Below are 19,618 nucleotides of genomic sequence, written 5' to 3' on the forward strand. Positions count from 1 at the left end.
GCTCAGCCTGAGAAGCCCAATACTGAAGATAATGCTACAAATGCCTTCAAATGGATATTGTCACATATTTGGAATGGTATTGCAATAAGCATGGCAATCCCAGTGTTGCAAGATGCTTGTTCTTACGGTTTTCATGATGATTTAAAGCATGCATTCAGTGGTGTAGCATTCTCTCTTATGAAGCTGAGAAAGGATTCTCGGGGGAGCAATTGGCTTTGTATGACCCATCTGGGACGAATGTCAATACGGTCAAGGTTGAAGACTTAAGTGAAATGAAGCTAGAGCCTGATCTTGAAACATAATTTAGATAATGGATGCCCACAGAAAACGGCTGTATTATTAATTCAGCTATACATCAAACTCATAAATTACATATTAAAAGCTGACTCTCCTTTTTTTCTCAGTAAGCAACAGATTTGTGTCCTTTGAGAAAGCTGCTGCCTGTTGTTGCAGCCTTTGGAAATGGCTTAGTCTGAAATGCTGTGGTTGGTTTGTCAATATTAAAAAGTGTTTTGTGGAAAATATTCTTATTTGGGGAAAATTTTTAAGACTTTGGGGCTAAAATGCTTTACTGTGGTTTTTAGATCTAGCACAATGGGGTTCAACCTGTGGTGATAGACAGTATCAAGAAATGTGTGACGAGCTATTCTATGTGGCATGGGGACCTCAACTGGAGGATTAATTACATTGCTAGTATTTGAGGTCTGAACAGTAGTTGAACCCTATTTTGTTAAGAGGTGTACAGCAGAGGAGCAGTACTCACTCTGTACACTCTGGCTTTACAGAATCATAGATTGACTAGGTTGGAAAAGACTTTTTAGATCGTGAAGTCTAACAATTAACCCAGCACTACCAAGTCTACTACTAAACCATGTCCCTAGAGTGCCTCATCCACACATCTTTTAAGTACCTCCAGAGATGAAGGAGAGACTTGACCCCTTCCCTTGGTGGCCTGTTCTAATGGTTGACAACCCTTTTGGTGAAGAAACTTTTCCTGATAGCCAATCTAAACCTCCTCTGGTGCAACTTGGGGCCATTTCCTTTTGTCCTATCACTTGTTGCTTGGGAGAAGAGTGCTTTCAGGTAGTTGTAGAGAGTGAATCATAGAATCACAGAATTCTAATGTCTCTCCTCAGCCTCCTTTTCTCCATGCTAAACAACTGCAGTTTCCTCAGCCAGTCCTCATAGGAAATTTCCTCTTTATTTTCTCTTTGTGTTTTGTCTTGCTCTCTGGTGACAGGTATCACTGATTCATAGAAATAATTTCCAACTTGCATTTTGTGGGGTCTAAAACCAGCTGGGACAAGAAGACAGCCACAGAAGACCACGGAGTTACATCAGGGACAGCCCTTAACCTCAAGACTGTTTTTGTAAACACCCTCTCCTCACCAGGGTAACTCACTCCCAGAGGACTCTCATACAAGTGGGGATTTTTCCTTCTTTCACCCTGCTTCTCACCTCAGCACTTCACATGAGCAATGTGAGTCTTTGAGGTATGCTGCTGTCTCATCTGTGAGGGGATCAGAGCTTCCCTCAAATGTGATGGATCCCCAGAAAGGGAAACCCAAGGAAAACAAAACAGAGCATCTAATTGGTAAGCCTCACTTTTGTGTGTGTTTTTTCTCTATTAAAAAGGAGCAAAACTATCCAAACAAAAAAAAAAAAGTTAATTTGATCCCAGGCATTCCTCATGTCTCTGACATAGGTTGTAGAGGAAAATTCAGGATCTGCCTTTGTGGGTGAAGCTAAATTGCCTCATTCTGCTGTGCCAGCATGAACCAGCATCTCCTTTAGGCAAAATAACCCCAGGGACTAAAACGGCTGATTCAGCTGTTGATACACTTCTGTATGTAGGGATGGGGTGGAAAGGGGAAAATATAAGTTAGAGAAAGGTATAAGAATTTTTCAGCCCCCAAAAAAGATGTTTGGATTTGTGTGATGGAACACCTGATGCTCTCTTCAAGCAACAGAACTGATGCCAAATCTAGTTATTGCTGGCAATGCGTGCTGTTTTCACTGTACTACTGGCCATAAGTATGGATAGTGTGATGGGACAAGCATGAGTCTCAGCAGGACTGATTTGGGTGCTTGTAGGAAGCAGGAGGTTGCTTAGTGGTTAAAAGAGGCTGAGTCTACTCCATCTCTTCATTGCTCTGGAGACCTGGGAGGTATTTGCCCAGAGTTCTTTATATTCTTCACAAGACAACTTCGACATGAGCTTTTAATTTGCTCTTCAGATTTGACACACCTATTGTGATTTTCTATATCAAGTGTGTTGATGATGTACTGTGTTGAGCATTTCAAGAAAAAGGGAACTGAATCTTACAAGTGCCCTTATTCTACACTATTGTGTTTTCCTAGGGTCTTTCATTTGTCTTGTGGCTAAATGGTTTGAAACTTCAGGGTAATTGGAGAACATTTATGGTGGGCTTTTTTTAACTCGGTCTTGAACACAAACATATTTATGTGTGAGTGTCGTGGTTTAAACCCAGTCAGGTAACTTGTTCACTCACTCCCAGTGAGTGGTGCCGAGCTGACAACAATCGAGGTCCGTGTCCATCTCCCCCCCCCCCCGCCCCGGGGCTCTCCCCTTCCCCACTCCCGGAGGAACGGGGAGGAGGATCGAAAGAGTGCAACTCCTACGGGTTGAGACAAGAACAGTCCAGCAACAAATCACCACCGCTACTATCAGCTAAAACAATGATAAGGGAAAATAACAAGGGAAGAGAATACGATACCACCGGCCAAGAAAGCGAGTTCCACCCGGAAGCCCCTGTCCTTCCGGGTAACTCCCAGTTACCCCCCCACCCCGGGCATGACGTGCTGTGGTATGGAATACCTCCCCGGCCAGCCCGGGTCAGGCGCCCCGTCTCTGCTTCCTCACAGCTTCCCCTCCTCCCTGGCAGAGCATGAGCCTCACAGAGTCCTTGGTCAGGGTAAACATCACTTAGCAACAACCGAAAACATCGGCTTCACCAACACTGTTCTCAAGCTAGAAGTCAAAACACAGCACTGCACCAGTTAACACAAAGGAAAAACATGACTGCTACTGCTGAACCCAGGACATTATCCACCCCTTATTCCATACCATTCACGTCGTGCTCAGATCCCACATTTTCAATACACCATCGCTCTCCCACATATATACATTCATATACATACAGACCAAGAGGAAAAAATCATTTTCTTAGTGCATGGACCAATCCCTATAACGCTGCCGAGTCCATTCGGTCCATGATGTTCAAAGTTCATTCTCTGTTGGGATGATGGCTGGAGGGAAGTCAGGGCCAGTCGCTGGTGACCTGGAGACATCTAGTTGATGGGCTATAAAAGCATTACACAGCAGGCAACAGCATACAATTGAGTTCACTGGCTGTTTTCCCCTAAAATCAAATCCCCTTGAGGTATACATCGGACTTCCCCATCTTCCCGCATTACCCAGCAAGTATATCCAGGTCCCTGAGCAAAAGCAATCCCACGAGTGGGTTTGCCTTTACCTGAAGCAGGAATAACCCAGACTGTCTTCCCCAGCAAATTCTTCATATGCACCACGGGAACTTTGTCCCCCTCTACAATATGTAAAAGTTCTGACTGGGCTGGGCCAGACCTGTTGGCAGATCCTCTGGTGTTGACCAACCAGGTGGCCTTTGGTAAATGTGTATCCCAATGCTTGAAAGTTCCCCCACCCATCGCTCTCAGTGTAGTTTTTAACAGCCCATTGTACCGTTCGATTTTCCCAGAGGCTGGTGCATGGTAGGGGATGTGATATACCCACTCAATGCCATGCTCTTTGGCCCAAATATCTATAAGGTTATTCCGGAAATGAGTCCCATTGTCTGACTCAATTCTCTCTGGGGTGCCGTGTCGCCACAAAATCTGTTTCTCAAGGCCCAGGATAGTGTTCCGGGCAGTGGCATGGGGCACAGCGTATGTTTCCAGCCACCCGGTGGTTGCTTCCACCATGGTAAGCACATGGCGCTTGCCTTGGCGGGTTGGTGGCAGTGTGATATAGTCAATCTGCCAGGCCTCCCCATATTTATACTTCAACCATCGTCCTCCATACCAAAGAGGCTTTAACCGCTTGGCTTGTTTAATTGCAGCACATGTTTCACACTCATGAATAACCTGGGCAATAGTGTCCATTGTTAAGTCCACCCCTCGGTCACGGGCCCATCTATATGTTGCATCTCTGCCCTGATGGCCTGAAGTGTCATGGGCCCACCGGGCCAAAAATAATTCACCTTTATGTTGCCAATCTAAGTCCATCTGAGCCACTTCAATCTTAGCCGCTTTATCCACTTGCTGGTTGTTCTGGTGTTCCTCAGTGGCCCGACTCTTGGGTACATGGGCATCTACATGACGTACCTTCACCACCAGGTTCTGCACCCGGGCAGCAATATCTTTCCACAGTGCAGCAGCCCAGATGGGTTTACCTCTGCGTTGCCAGTTGCTCTGCTTCCATTGCTTCAACCACCCCCACAGGGCATTTGCCACCATCCATGAGTCAGTATAGAGATAAAGTACTGGCCACTTTTCTCGTTCAGCAATGTCCAGGGCCAGCTGGATGGCTTTCACCTCGGCAAACTGACTCGATTCACCCTCTCCTTCAGCAGTTTCTGCAACTTGTCGTCCAGGACTCCATACAGCTGCCTTCCATCTCCGATGCTTTCCCACAATATGGCAAGAGCCATCAGTAAACAAGGCATACTGCTTTTCACTTTCTGACAGTTTATTATATGGTGGGGTCTCTTCAGCGCGCATCACCTCCTCCTTTGGTGACATTCCGAAATCTTTGCCCTCTGGCCAGTCCATGATGACTTCTAGAATGCCTGGACGACTGGGATTTCCTATTCGAGTTCGTTGTGTAATTAGTGCAGCCCATTTACTCCATGTAGCATCAGTTGCATGATGTGTAGAGGAGACCCTGCCTTTGAACATCCATCCCAGCACAGGCAACCGGGGTGCCAGGAGGAGCTGTGCTTCAGTGCCAATCACTTCCGAAGCAGCTCGAACCCCTTCATAGGCTGCCAGTATCTCTTTCTCAGTTGGGGTATAGCTGGCCTCAGATCCTTTATATCCCCGACTCCAAAAGCCGAGGGGTCGACCTCGAGTCTCCCCTGGAGCTTTCTGCCAGAGGCTCCAGGTAGGACCGTTCTCCCCAGCTGCAGTGTACAGCACATTTTTTACATCTGGTCCGGTCCGGACTGGTCCAAGGGCTACTGCATGAACTATCTCACGTTTAAGTTGCTCAAAGGCTTGTTGCTGCTCAGGGCCCCATTTAAAATCATTCTTCTTCCGGGTCACATGATAGTGAGGACTTACAATCGAACTGTAATTCGGGATGTGCATTCTCCAGAACCCCACTGCACCCAAGAAAGCTTGCATTTCTTTCTTATTAGTTGGTGGAGACATTGCTGTTATCTTGTTGGTCACATCTGTGGGGATCTGTCTACGTCCATCTTGCCATTTTATTCCCAAAAATTGAATCTCCTGTGCAGGTCCCTTGACCTTACTCCGTTTTATGGCAAAACCGGCTTTCAGCAGGATTTGGATTATTTTCCTCCCTTTCTCAAAGACTTCTTCCGCTGTATCGCCCCACACAATAATGTCATCAATGTATCGCAGGTGTTCTGGAGCTTGCCCCTGTTCCAGTGCAGTCTGGATCAGTCCATGGCAAATGGTGGGGCTGTGTTTCCACCCCTGGGGCAGTCGGTTCCAAGTGAACTGGACACCTCTCCAAGTAAAAGCAAACTGTGGCCTGCACTCTGCTGCCAAAGGAATTGAGAAAAATGCACTGGCAATATCAATCGTGGCATACCACTTGGCTGCCTTTGACTCTAGTTCATACTGAAGTTCTAGCATGTCTGGTACAGCAGCACTCAATGGTGGTGTGACTTCATTCAGGCCACGATAGTCTACTGTTAGTCTCCATTCTCCATTAGACTTTCGCACTGGCCATATGGGGCTATTGAAGGGTGAGCGGGTCCTGCTGATCACCCCCTGACTCTCCAGTCTACGGATCAACTGATGGATGGGAATCAAGGAGTCTCGGTTGGTGCGATATTGCCGCCGGTGCACTGTTGTGGTCGCGATTGGCACGTGTTGTTCTTCAACTTTCAGCAACCCCACAGCAGAGGGATCTTCTGAGAGACCAGGCAAGGTGGACAGCTGCTCAATTTCCTCAGTCTCCAAAGCAGCAATACCAAAAGCCCACCGGTACCCTTTTGGGTCTTTGAAGTACCCTCTCTTGAGGTAGTCTATGCCGAGGATGCATGGAGCCTCTGGACCAGTCACAATAGGGTGCTTTTGCCATTCCCTCCCAGTCAGGCTGATTTCAGCCTCCAGCACAGTCAACTCTTGGGATCCTCCTGTTACTCCAGAAATATAGATGGGTTCCACCCCTTGACAGCTTGATGGCATCAGGGTACACTGTGCACCGGTATCTACTAGAGCCTTATACTTCTGTGGGACTGATGTGCCAGGCCATCTGATCCACACAGTCCAGTAAATCCGATTGTCCCCTACCTCCACCTGGCTGGAGGCAGGGCCCCTCTAATGGTCGTCACAGCATTGGACACTTAAGTCATGTTGAAAGGGATTATTCTTCATTATCACAGGAGCTGGAGTAAAATCAGCTCTTCCACTCCATCTGGGAAACTGCTCACCAGAGACTGAAGCCGTAGATCTCATGGGACGATCAGTCTTGGCCCTTGCTCCCCTCTTCAGTTCACTCACCCATTCCTCCAAAGCTGAAGTAGGTTTTCCATCGCACTTTGTCATGTCTTCTCCGTGATCCAGCAGGTAAAACCATAGGGTACCCCGTGGCGTATACCTCCTGTATCTCCTCTCTTGAACGATAGGACGCCTTTTGTTAATAGCTGAGACGTGTGTTGGTACACGTGAGGAGCTGGATAACTCAGATAGATCGTCCCTCAATTTTTCAAGGTCCTGGGACAGTTTTTTCACAGCTGAGATGATGGAAGGGTGAGATTGTCTTCGAACTCTCGGAGTTTATGAACCATTTCATCCACTGTTAGTGGTACTATGTCATTCCAGGTCACTGTTGCCAGTGAATGGGCATATGATGACGGTGCATTCCGTGTAAGTTTTCGCCACATGGGTCGCGTACATTCAACTTCATCTGGATCTATAGGTGTATCCCTGTTATTCGGCTTGATGTGATAGATCATCTCTACGATGGCCGATTCCCTCAAAGACTGGATGCCTTTGTCTATAGTAGTCCACTTGGCCGAACGACTCGTAACATCGTCCTTGTACGGAAACCTTTCTTTCACAGCTGCCAAGAGCCTCCTCCAAAGGCTGAGGGACTTTTTCTCTCTTGCAATTGCTTTGTCAATTCCCCCTTCTCTAGCAAGTGATCCCAGCTGCTTGGCTTCTGTACCTTCTAGTTCGTGACCATCGGCCCCATTGTCCCAGCATCGGAGTAACCAGGTGATGATGTGCTCCCCTGGTTGACGGGTAAAATCTTTTCGCATATTCCGCAGCTCGGTTGAGGGCCGAGGTCGAGAAGTTACCTCTTCTTCTTCTTCTTCGTCATGTGATGATGACTCCTGATCAGATTCTGGACCGGGTGGTGAATTCATTGGTTCTTCATCTCGCTTCACCCTTTTTGCCTCCTTTTTGCTTGTTCTCTTGCGTACAGGGGCAACTGATATTGGTACGAATTGGTCCTCTGGTTTGGCTGCAGTGATTATCACTGTGGTTTGAGTAGCGACTGTACTTGTTGCTGGGGGTGGTGTAGCTACCGTGCTTGGAGCTGGGGTAACCGCGCTGTCTGTTGCAGTTGAAGTTTGAGCAGCTGCTGTACTTGCCACTGGGGTAGCTGCGCAGTTCATTGCAGCCAAAGTTTGAGTAGTGACTGTTGCTTTGCCCTCAAATCCGCCGACATTCTTTTCCTTTTGAAGGTGCTGGATAGTGTTGAACAAGGCCCTGTAAGCATAGGCCAAGCCCCAGCACGTTGCCGTGATTTGTTCATCTCTGGTATGGCCAGAATGTCCACACACCTCATTTAAGTGTTTTACTAATTCTTCTGGATTTTGCAGTAGTTTGGTAGTGAAATTCCAAAGTACTGGAGGGGCCCACTGACCTAGATACTTGCCCATACTATCCCACACACCCTGCCACTCATGGCTGTCCAGCCTCAGGGAAAATCTCTCGGTCCTCCTACATCGTCATTTGACCCCAGACAAGACCCAAACCTGAATCTGCTTAACTCTTGAAATCAGTAGTGGGCAAAACACACTCTGTATGCGTGTTAGCATGGTGATTCCCATCACCATCAGCAAACAAGTCTCAACAGCATTAAAAGGCCATTCAAAAAATTCAAAACTCTCAAATGTAAATGGTCTGGGGGACGACTAGGAGGGTAAAAGGATGTCTCATTCACAGGTTGAGCACCTGAGAAGGAGAAAAAAGATGTGTAATTGCTAAGCACCTCCATCATATACCTCCCAAAGTATAAAGGTGGTGACCACACTGGGAACATAAGCCAGATCAGTTTCATGATCAATGATTCTATTGTATTACAAGTCATTACCATAAAGTACAATGGGATAAAAACCTTAGCCCAAGCCCCACACTTGAAAAACACTAATACAGCAAATACCAGATGGACGTAAGATACGATATACTGAAACTGTGAGATGAAGAGGAAAAACCTTGAGAGCCAATAAATCAGCATTGTGACGAGTGACTATCAATCCAGTCAGATCTGTTCTTATCTCAACCCCTCGTGCCCCACGTTGGGCGCCAAAAAGAACTGTCATGGTTTAAACCCAGTCAGGTAACTTGTTCACTCACTCCCAGTGAGTGGTGCCGAGCTGACAACAATCGAGGTCCGTGTCCGTCTCCCCCCCCCCCCCGCACCGGGGCTCTCCCCTTCCCTGCTCCCGGGGGAACGGGGAGGAGGATCGAGAGAGTGCAACTCCTACGGGTTGAGACAAGAACAGTCCAGCAACAAATCACCACCGCTACTATCAGCTAAAACAATGATAAGGGAAAATAACAAGGGAAGAGAATACGATACCACCGGCCAAGAAAACGAGTTCCACCTGGAAGCTCCTGTCCTTCCGGGTAACTCCCAGTTACCCCCCACCCCGGGCATGATGTGCTGTGGTATGGAATACCTCCCCGGCTAGCCCGGGTCAGGCGCCCCGTCTCTGCTTCCTCACAGCTTCCCCTCCTCCCTGGCAGAGCATGAGCCTCACAGAGTCCTTGGTCAGGGTAAACATCACTTAGCAACAACTGAAAACATCGGCTTCACCAACACTGTTCTCAAGCTAGAAGTCAAAACACAGCACTGCACCAGTTAACACAAAGGAAAAACATGACTGCTACTGCTGAACCCAGGACAGTGAGTCATTAAATCTGCAGCAGGGCTTTCAAAATTAGAATGGTTAAAACCACAAGCAGCAAAGGGCTTGGTGGTAACACCCAGGTTTGCAGTGAACATTACCAGCAGGCGCAGACCAGCTATGCACAGAGGTATCTATAGAGGAAGGAGCTACAGGAGGGCTGCCTTGTGTCTCGTCCTCCAGGGCTGCTGGGGGTTTTCTCACAAACCTGCCAGTCCTGCTCTGCTGGTCTGTTAGCTTGTGCTTTACAGATCAGGCAGCCTCACCATGCTTCACTGTGGTGACAAGATTTTTTCTCACAAGGTATAAAATGAATTGTTTTCTATTTACCAGTTTCTATCTGCATATTAATTTTATTTGATGTCAGAAATTCGCAGCGCTACCCTATGCCTATGAAGTAACATAACCAAAGCACGTTGCATCTTTCCATTTCATCAGCATGGGGGAGGTTTTCTGAGGAGACCTCTGAGCCTTTGTCCCTTTCTCCCTGTGTCGGGAAAGAAGCTGTGGCATTCGGCTTCCTATCTCTTGATGCTCACACCTGCAAAAATCCTCTTCTGGCCCAAACCTGGCAGCCAGGCAGCCCTTGGGGCTGGCCCAACCTACATCCGTGCTGCTTCTGCTTTTCTTATGACTCTCCTGATCCAAGGCATTTCTGCATTTAGCAGTACTGAATTGACCTTACAGCACTTTGTTGTGGTAGCAGGACTGTCCTGTTTCCTCCTTGCCCTCTTTTGTGCCTCTTCTTTGAGGACCTCAGCAGCTCCAGCTGCTCTTCTCTTCAAACAGCAGCTGCTCCTTATAACCCTTTCTTTACAAAGAGCCTCCTAAAGTTAAACACTCACCAGTGCCTTCCCTTCAGGCACGAAAATAATGAAATTATTTTGATTTTGATTTGAGTGAGATTTCATTATAATGAAGTTTTGGGACGAGACAGGCTGAATCCAGTGCAAGAACTACTCAAAATGCATGAGCATGCATTTTGACAGGTACTGATTTTGAAGCTTGTGGTCCAGTGAATAAACTGGTCCATCAGTATTCCTCAAAATGCCCATCTAAAGGCAGCAGGAGTTCCCCTCATTTTCCTTATTACCTGTTTCATACTAATTAAATCTTTTTTATCCAGCCATGGCAAACCAACACAGATTCATATCCATGGATATTCCACCTGATAATTTATTTCTCCTTCCCAGCCCCCTAACAGTGCCTTTCATTTGAATTCTTTCTTACCTGGTGCAAAATATACTTTCTGAGCCTTTTATTCTTTTGCGCAGAAGGGCCATGAAGTTGGGTGTTTGGTTAGGCCTTTCATAGCTTTCTGTGGGCAATGAAAGGGAAGAAGAGGGAGTGAGTTTCTGTGGATTTTGCAATCCCTCGTGATTGCACTGGGCTATATCTACAGCCTTCAGGTAACTCTCTTCAGAATTTGCCTTCATTGCTGCTCTTATTTTTTTCATAGCTGACAGACAGGAAGGAATTGGTGTCTGTGGGTGGATCCTGCTTTCCTTTTCATTCCTCCTGGTGCTAATTACCTTTCCTATTTCCATCTGGGCATGTGTGAAGGTAAGCTAGTGGGATTTGAGGCAGAAAAAGAACACAATTATTACTGCTGTTACTCATGTTAATTGATTTATTGATTTTGTTTGTCACATTCACTTTTTGGAAATCATAACGGTTTCTAGTGAAGATGTGGACTAGGACTGGGATCCATGTTCTTCCACTGACTTTCTATATCACCGCAATTTACTCATTTGATTTCTTCCAATCTCAACTTTCCTCATTAGTTAAACTTTCTTGCTTTACAGCACTGGGGGAATAAATCTAAAAACTTTTCTGAAGAACTCATATTTGGTGCTGCTAGTGAGTAACATGAGTACATGGGCACATGGGTCCCTGCATTGAGCAGTTCTATAACCTAAAGCCACAAAATGCCCCTTCAAGACATGAGTAATTTAAATCAGTTTTTAGGGATGAGTTTCCAGGATGATTTCCCTGAACACCAGGCCTTGAGGAGTCCTGATACACTGACTGAAGCAGTTAGCTGGGTTATCTGAGGTGAGGTATACGCCTCTGAGTGTAGTACTGATATTGAGAGAGTTATGAGTAGCCTCACCATACGAGTGGCAATTCTTTTGTATTTTGTCTGTTTTGTAACCTGTTTGAGAGCAGGGTCTGAGTTTTTCCAGCAAACCAAGAGGTGAGAAGATGTAAGATGCAGAGTGTTTTGCAGTTTTGTTGGTTCCAATATTATCTCTGCTTTTTTTCACATATAGTATGGATGCCAAAGAGTAAAAAAAAATCAGACCAGAAAGTGGGAATAGAATTAGTTGCAAAATTCTAAACTTAAAATATTTTCCTAGGTTATCAGAGAATATGAACGTGCTGTTGTATTTCGTCTGGGACGTATACTGTCTAAGAAAGCAAAGGGACCAGGTGAATACATGCAATTTTATTCTCTTAAGATGCACTGGTTTTATGTTATTACGATGCACTCTGACCACATCAAGAATTGCAGAGGTCCATGAAGCACAGCAGAAGGTTGAGGACTTTGATATCAGGTACAGCTTTGCTGTTGAGTAGGTTGGACAACAAATGGTAGGTTGAGCTCATGCTACAGACACTGATGGTGGACCGGGGAGGGCTACATGCAGTCTTCAGGCCTGGTAAGGACTTTTTTGAGCGACTGGGCTGCTTACTCTTACTCACTTCCGACACTTCTTGCTGCTGCCAGCAATTTAGCTGTCTTCTGCTCTGAAAATAGTAAATGTGTAAGGAAAAGGACACTCTGCATCTCTACAGAGTTTGGTGCAGTCACTTAGGATCAGGTTATATATCACAAATACAAACCAAACCCAGCAACACAAAGTATTTGTGTTGGTGTAGTTACGACCTTTTTGCAATGAAACGGGGCAAACTGGAAGCTGAAATAAGGTGAAAAAGTCCTTTTCAGATTCTTTCTTTCCTCTTGAATAACAACCATGTGGTCCAAAGTGCAGCTAGGGCAGGTGCAGAACTCTTCTTGATGACTCTGGGCACCTAGTCAAAGTGCTGAGATGAGAAGAATAGCAATGTCAAGCCTCCCTCTCCTGAAAGGTGAGTGGAGACTCCTTCACAGGATGTGTCAGAATGTGGGACAATGTTCCTCATGTTGCAACCTACAGGCGGTGCAGGAATCTGGGCCTGGGGTATATCTTTCCTTGAGACATATATGGCTTATGATTTATAAAGGGGAAACCAAACAAAGACGTGGAAGGAGTTTTTGTCAAAAGTCTGGTGGCAGATTTGAGACCAGAGCTGCACTCTCCCCATTTCAAGTCCAGGGCCCTAGGTCATTAAGCTCCAATAAATTAACATTATTTGCAGATACCTGCATTTCCCTCAGTTATTTGAAAATGGAACGTCCTGTTGCGGAAAGGACAGTTGTAGTAATAAGGTGGGCACATTCCCCACCCTGTGGATATTTCCGTCTGTTTGCTTGCTGCAGGATACCTGGTTCTAGAGTTAGCTTTCAGTGGCATTTCATGTAATTATTTTTGTTTTTCAGGTATAATCCTCATACTTCCATGTACAGATACATTCGTCAAGGTTGATCTTAGAACAGTTGCCTGTAACATTCCTCCGCAAGAGGTAACTATTCTCTAGCAGCTGTCTAAGACAGACATAAAAGGCAGAGGTGATTCATGGCATGATCAAAAGTAATGCAGGTGTTTTATAGTCGTACACCTGTAAACTACCACAGAATTTAGCTTATTTGCTGTATTTTCTGACTTTCAAACTGCTTACAAAATTTCTTGAAGGCAAAACATGTCGAGGAGGGAACAGATAGTGGAGCATCATGAGAGCTCTGCTGAGGCAAACTGGCTGCTGAAGCACAGAGGACTTGTCTGGCAAAAGGTGACACAACTCCTCTGTGAATGATTAAATATTTTTCAGATTTCTTTGTTGCAAATTTCAAAGTGCAAAATTTCTTGTACTTTGCTTTTAATTTTTGCTTTAATTTGCTGGAGTTTCTTGGAAATACTTTGTTTAGAGGAAGTAGCACAGATTTTCCAAACTGTGTGTAATTTATAAAATCATGAATGGCCCTTTCTACAAGAAAGGAGGAGTATAACCATGGTCATATAACCACCATTGCAGAAGAAAATGATTCAAGTTATGAGATTTACTCACTATCGGAAGAGTTATTTGAAGGGTATGTACTTTGGTGATGCTGGATAGCTTCCTTAAAATTATTTCTCGGGGGAATGACAAAGAAACAAAAATAAATTCTTGGTTTCCTTGCATTATCAGGGTCTTTTTTTCACTAAGGAGAAAAAAAAAACATTTCCCTTCCTTGGCAAAAGATGTGTCATTGGATCCTTCTCTAATTCTGTACATTTGTCGAATGCAGATTCTCACAAAAGATGCTGTTACTACCCAAGTCGATGGGGTGCTATACTACAGGATCCACAGTGCTGTCAGAGCTGTTGCTAATGTCACTGATGTCCATTCAGCTACCTTCCTCTTGGCACAGGCAACCCTGAGAAACGTTCTGGCTATGCAGACCTTGGCTCAGCTCCTGGGAGGCCGTGAGGAAATTGCACGCAGTACCCAGGTAAATCCAGCTCTCAAAATTCACTGACAAGCATGGAGGTGTGTTCTGGGGAGTAGCAAATCAGAACTAATCTCTCTTTCTTTTCAACAATGATAACAAAATTTTCCATTATGTTTCTTTCAGTTATACATCTGCTTGTCTGGAGTCAGAAAGAAAGGTATTTCCCCAGGTTCTTGTAGAAGAGTTATTTCCTATCAAAAAGCAACAAAAATCTGCAATTATCCAGTGACCTGAATAAGTTAGTTTAGCCATTGCACAGAGGCTGCTGTAAGTAGTGAGAAAGTCTGCTGTTCGTGGGAAACTCTGTCTTGATCAGACCTTTGATTGAGGTTTAATCAAGACAAAGCTTTATCTCCTGTCATAACAACATATAGTACAGAACTGAGTTGGCTTATGCTTTAAAATGCCATCTGTTTTGCTATTTTATTTGGCAGCCAGGGAGGAAGCAGAGAAATCCAACACCTGCTTTACTCTTTTTCAGTCAGAGATGAGGCATAGTCAAATCAAAGAGAGACTGTACACCTCTCCAGCCAAGAGAGCAGTGGTAGGCAGAGCCAGGGTCATGGTGGTGACATGGGTGCAGTAGTGCATAGCAGCCTGAGCACAGAAGAGCATGCCAGTGCTACAGGGCTGTGCTGTGTCTTTCACTCATAGTGTGCCGTTACGTGCTTTCACTGTGTTGTGCTAGTTTAGGAAGTTTGCAAATTACTTTGCAAAAGGGAGAAGTTTGACCAGACCTAAAGAAAGGATGGGGATCATAATTTAGGAGGCAGTAGAGAAGCCACACAGGAGTTGATCAGCAAGAGTTTCATAGGTTGTGGTACCCACTGTACTTACACCCATTGGACGGTAGGGCTCCATCTTTCTGTTATGCAGGTTTGCATGCTGACTTTCCTTCTGTCCTAGAAGCAGGGTACATGGCATGGTTTTCTTTCTGCCCTCACTGTGCCTTTTGTGATGGGTTGTGTGTTTGTCCCAAGGCTATCCTCAACAGAGCTACAGAGCAGTGGGGAATCAAAGTGGCCTGTGTGGAGATCAAAGATGTCAGGATTCCTGTGGCCATGCAGAGGGCCATGGCGGCCGAAGCAGAGGCTGCTCGAGAGACAAGAGCTAAGGTGAGATCCATGGCAGTGTCTACCCCCAAGCTCTTGTATCCTTGTCCCAGTCCTCCAAGTGCCTTTTTTTTTTCTCCTCATTGTAAAGGTGAGGTTTCCCCACAATGGGCAGCGTCACAGAGCCATTTCCACTTCTCTTACTTTACAGATTGTGGCAGCAGCAGGAGAAATGAATGCTTCTAAAGCTCTCAAGCAGGCCTCCATGGTGCTGGCTGAGTCTCCGGCAGGTCTCCAGCTGCGCTACCTGCAAACATTAACAACCTTGACAGCAAAAAATAATTCCACCATTGTTTTCCCTCTCCCTATAAATATGCTTGTGAGTTTGGGGCAGAAAAGTAAAGGGGGTTAGAGACTGTTCTATGCTAGCTTCTTGAACAGAGAGATTTAAATGGTTTCCCAGGACTCCAAGGGTTCCAGACTTACAGTAGAAGCATGCTTCTATCCTCTGTATCAAAAATAAGAGTTAAAATAGTTAAATAATCACACATAGCTCCAACATTTTATGACTGCATTTGCAAAGCTCAGGTGCTAACCAGTTTCAGCGGAGTCATCTCTAAGTGAAATGGAAGAAAACATGTGAAATATAAAATATGTAAAATGCATGTTAGACCTAGTATGAAATTTTAATGATGCTTTCACCACATTTTACAGAGTCTGGAGTATAGAAATTATTTGGTAGTTTGTCTGCTAAGTAAGAACCTCTGAGCTTTTGATGTACTCCACACAAAGGAGGTCAGACAGTGGTATTTAACTCATATTCTGTGGAGTGAAAAGAAAGATTTAGGCCCCTAACCTTAGAGGTGTTCTTTCATAACTACTGGAAGAATTCCTGGATAAATGGTATGTCAGTGGAATAGCCTGTTTGTCTCATATGAGTAGAAATTAACACTTGCTTTACTGACCTTTCTACGAGATCTGTTATAAAAGGAAGACAATATATGTCCAGGCATTACAATCACATTTCCTAAATCCGAAAGCTGGAGAAAACCTTGAGGAAAACAGATTGTCCGATGTTGATTTAAGTGTCTGACTTGCACCTTCAGGAGGTTTCTGGAGGTTTCTGGAGGTTTCAGGACACTCCTTTGCAGGTGTCATGAAGCAGAGGTTCAGGTTTTCATAATGAAAACCTTTCTCACCCTCTATCCTTGCAATGCCCGGCAGCAGTGGGGGACATCGCTGATATCCGAGTTCAGCTGTCATTATACTTGAGTTTACAGCCTTCAGCTGGGCAGTTCACAGTGCTGGCACATGGTGATGAGCTGTCTGCTGTGAATCCGAGGCTCTCATGGTGTAGATGTTCTGGTAGGTGATGCTGCCATGTAGTATCTTGTCCATGCAAGGCTCGCTGCTGCCCCTCCTATCCAGTAAGGTCATTTAACTTCAAATTAACCAGATCAGCATGGACCTACTTATTATCATATTGTTGATACAGGTCCTTCTTATTTTCACCAGTGTACCACGAAGCTGTCCAGGTGACAAATTTTTGCACTCAGTAGCTGCTGGCACGAAGACAGTGCTACGAGCATCCAAGGATGGTGACCTATTCAGCAAACCCACCTTTTCTTTTCTTCTCTGCTCTGCTTCAGACATGACTGCCAAATGGCATACTGATGGCAAACAGAAGAACTAAGACCTGTATTTGCAAACCATCTATGTATCAGTGTTATCAAAACACTTTCTACAGGCTTTTTCTTATCCTAAGAAAAGAGAGGTTTTGAGTTTTGGGGAGTTGTTTCTCACTGTCAACTTAGTTTGCCGTTTGTCGAAGCCTTTAGAACTGTGGCAGCAATACCCCCACCTTTCCTAGCAAATACTTCATCTCCACTACAGAGCTCTTTGCATGGCCACAGTAGCAGCAGTGCTTTAGAAAAATACAACCACAGATTGAGTCAGGTGGTTTTTATGTAGTGCAAATTAATTAAACTCTGAAAAAAGAAAAGCTTGAAAGATGTGACTACAGAGTGCAGTTAAAAAGCAGTTCTGTGCCCTCAGTGAACTACCAGCACTAACTAGACCATGCAGGACTGCTGGCTCAGGCACAGGACATATCCAATCCAGTTGCTCATCCCTGATGCTGGACCAGTTCCAGTGCCAGCTTCAGATGTGTGTATGGGAATTCTGCTGTGGTGTAAGTGGGGTTGTTCATTCCTTTACCTGAGGGCTCACAATTAAAATCAGAAATTAAATGATGTGCTGAAGCATGAGTGTTAATATCTCTTTCAGTAGTAGTGTAACAGGCTGTACTTGGTAAGTGAATGAATGACCAGTCTTCTTTCTGAGCCATGCAAATTTCTTGGCCTCTTTTGCTGTCCAGTGACAATGACTGCAGGAATTAATAAGCTCTGCAAGCACCATGATTTTTTGTTTGATCCCCTGCAGGATGATTGGGCTGTTGTATAATGGATCAGGGAGACAGAAATTCCTGCTTTCTCTTCACCAGTATCAAGGACAAAACCCACAATCAGCATTAGAGTAACTGCAATCTTTTATTATTACACTTCTACCCCCCCCCCCCCCCCCCCCCCCCCCCCGCCTATGTCTACAAGAAATAGATCAATCAGCAAAGCAGAATCAGCAAGAAAAATTCTGGAAGGAGCCACGTCGCAGTCACACAGACAGGATGTGGGAAGCAGAGCAATGGTTCAGAAGGAGCACAGGTTCTCAGACGTGTCCATGAAGTCATGCAGGTCAGCACAGGCTTGCCGGTGCAGGGTGGTGCGGCACTCGCTGTCTTCTGGAATTTTCTCTACCCAGGTTTGTGAATCAAGGAGGTACTGCATCCTGAGTGCAAGTGGGACAGGTAAAGAGGTGAGTCATGACTATGGATGTGGAGCAATGGGAAAGCATACACCCCATGATGCTGTATCCCTCCACTTGAGCATCTCTGAGAGCAGGAGGAGTTACACCAGCCAAGAAACTTGTCTGAAACCAAGTTTCACCAGCAGGTTAACTGTGCTTTGAATAAAGTTAGCGAAGTGTCAGTGCCACACTGGGCCTAACTAACTGAAAAAACTACGTGTGTTTTGGGTGCCACCAGGTAAGCTTGGGCTAAGTTTCTATTAGTTTTCTGGAGTAGCACAAAAGCCCCAGTGCACACCAGTGAAACACAGTGAAGGGGGGTTTCGTTTCAACAGACTATTCCAAGATGTTTCCTAATTTTCTGTGGTGATAACCATTTCTGGCATTTTATGACTGGGTTGGGGAAGATTTTGGAAGCTACAAGTCTTTGTGAGACTTCAGTTTTTAGCAGGCTTCTGTTGAAGCAGACCCCTGACTTAAGCACTCTCTGTTGTTGTACAGAGATGGGGAGAGGGACTTTTTAAGGTTTTAGGAAGTGGCAGTCATAATTTGACTGAGAAGGTCTCCCTCCTAGAAATTTTCAGAGGCACTAATTTTTCTCCATTTCCACACGGGAAAATGAAACATTTAAGGTGTCTTCCTCACAGAATATTTGGTAGTGTCAGGCTAAGGTCCTCCTCAAATCAATTGTCTTTTCTCATTAAAGTGTGACAATGAGAAATGAGAAGAATAGGCTATTTGCATGGATGATGTAACAGAAACTGAGAGTTGCTCTTAGCCATGGTCCCACCCATCTCTTTTGCAAGCATAGGAGTTGTCTGAGGCATCTGCAGTAGATGGAACTATGGAGCATTTCCCATCCTACTTTTCTAGCTGTGAGTTTTTAACCCAGTGGAGTCAGAGGCAGATTTTGATTCTGAGAAATGTGGGAATGAGGCTCTGCACAGATCCATAAGCTGATAGGTTTGGGTGTCTCAGCTGTTCCCCACAGCTACCCTTTTGCCTCTTTGCGTAGTACTAAAGCCAGCAGAATTGGCCCCTAAAAATTTGGTCCTCCCTTTGCTTTCTGGAGGTATTTTAAGAGGCTGAGTATCCTCTGGATCCAGGGTCCATGATAGCTGCTGCTTGGAAATCATTGCACTCACTTGTTGTTGAAATCAACCGTTTGCCCATCTTTCCCCATGATGAGGTACCGTTTGCCAGCGACCACATTCAAGTTGCATGCAGAGCGTGTTAGGAACTGTCGGTGGACACCCACTTGGATGCTTTCATCACTAGCTGTGGCACAATAAGTGAAAACCTCATCAGCTTTTCTAATACAGAACCGTAGCCCATAGGACACAACCCCTTGTGATCATTTACTCCACTGCTAAGCAAAGGTAATATTTCTCTTGTGAGCTGTGGCTTGGCATGGGAATAAATGGCCATGCTATGGTAGGCTATACTTTCCTTAACATTATTTGAGAAAAAGTAAGCCATTTTGGTCTTAGCTGGCTGTCTGAACTTCCTCAGTAGTTACTGAAGGAGCTGTTTTGCTATAAAGAACTTTCAGGCCCTATGGAGTTTGTTTAAATTTCAGAGATTAAAGCAAAAGGCAAGGGAAACATGCTTTTATATTTCACATTGCTTAGGCTCGTAATGGTCTTAAAAGCTAGCAAACTAAACTCAAACATCTTGAGGCTCAACAGTGCAGCAGACACTATTAAAAACTCACTCTTCTTAGTGCATCTGACCTG

General features: G+C 45.2%; 2 protein-coding genes across 2 annotated transcripts in view; one reads left to right on the plus strand and one right to left on the minus strand.

Moving 5' to 3' along the window:
* The first annotated feature begins 1,242 nt into the window (after positions 1–1,242).
* Positions 1,243–15,981, plus strand: STOML3 (stomatin like 3). The gene is made up of 7 exons (XM_061457454.1): positions 1,243–1,594; positions 10,834–10,937; positions 11,735–11,807; positions 12,919–13,001; positions 13,765–13,968; positions 14,949–15,083; positions 15,232–15,981. Exons 1-7 carry the CDS (start codon positions 1,543–1,545, stop codon positions 15,430–15,432), a joined length of 852 nt encoding a protein of 283 aa, XP_061313438.1. The 5' UTR covers positions 1,243–1,542; the 3' UTR covers positions 15,433–15,981.
* A 1,626-nt stretch (positions 15,982–17,607) lies between these two features.
* The window catches only part of LOC133271443 (complement C4-like), a 42,005-nt gene continuing 39,994 nt past the window's right edge, over positions 17,608–19,618 (minus strand). The window contains exons 40-41 of the mRNA XM_061457455.1: positions 19,028–19,160; positions 17,608–17,864 (exon numbers count right to left, since the gene is read on the minus strand). Of these exons, the coding sequence (XP_061313439.1) occupies positions 17,726–17,864; positions 19,028–19,160 (272 nt within the window). The 3' untranslated portion in view covers positions 17,608–17,725. The remainder of the gene's footprint in view (positions 17,865–19,027; positions 19,161–19,618) is intronic.

Source organism: Pezoporus flaviventris, unplaced genomic scaffold (assembly GCF_033815535.1).
Source record: "Pezoporus flaviventris isolate CSIRO_AGI_PZ_B2104156 unplaced genomic scaffold, CSIRO_AGI_Pfla_v1 ptg000025l, whole genome shotgun sequence".
In the NCBI taxonomy this organism is placed as follows: Eukaryota; Metazoa; Chordata; class Aves; order Psittaciformes; family Psittacidae; genus Pezoporus; species Pezoporus flaviventris.

What these genes read in the sequence shown, in the direction of transcription:
- STOML3 (XM_061457454.1), top strand. Translation starts at nt 1,543, where the DNA reads ATGGATCCCCAGAAAGGGAAACCCAAGGAAAACAAAACAGAGCATCTA. An exon ending in CAAAACAGAGCATCTAATTG is followed by an intron (nt 1,595 to 10,833) that starts GTAAGCCTCACT and finishes TTTTTTTCATAG; the next exon opens with CTGACAGACAGGAAGGAATT. An exon ending in CTCGAGAGACAAGAGCTAAG is followed by an intron (nt 15,084 to 15,231) that starts GTGAGATCCATG and finishes CTTACTTTACAG; the next exon opens with ATTGTGGCAGCAGCAGGAGA.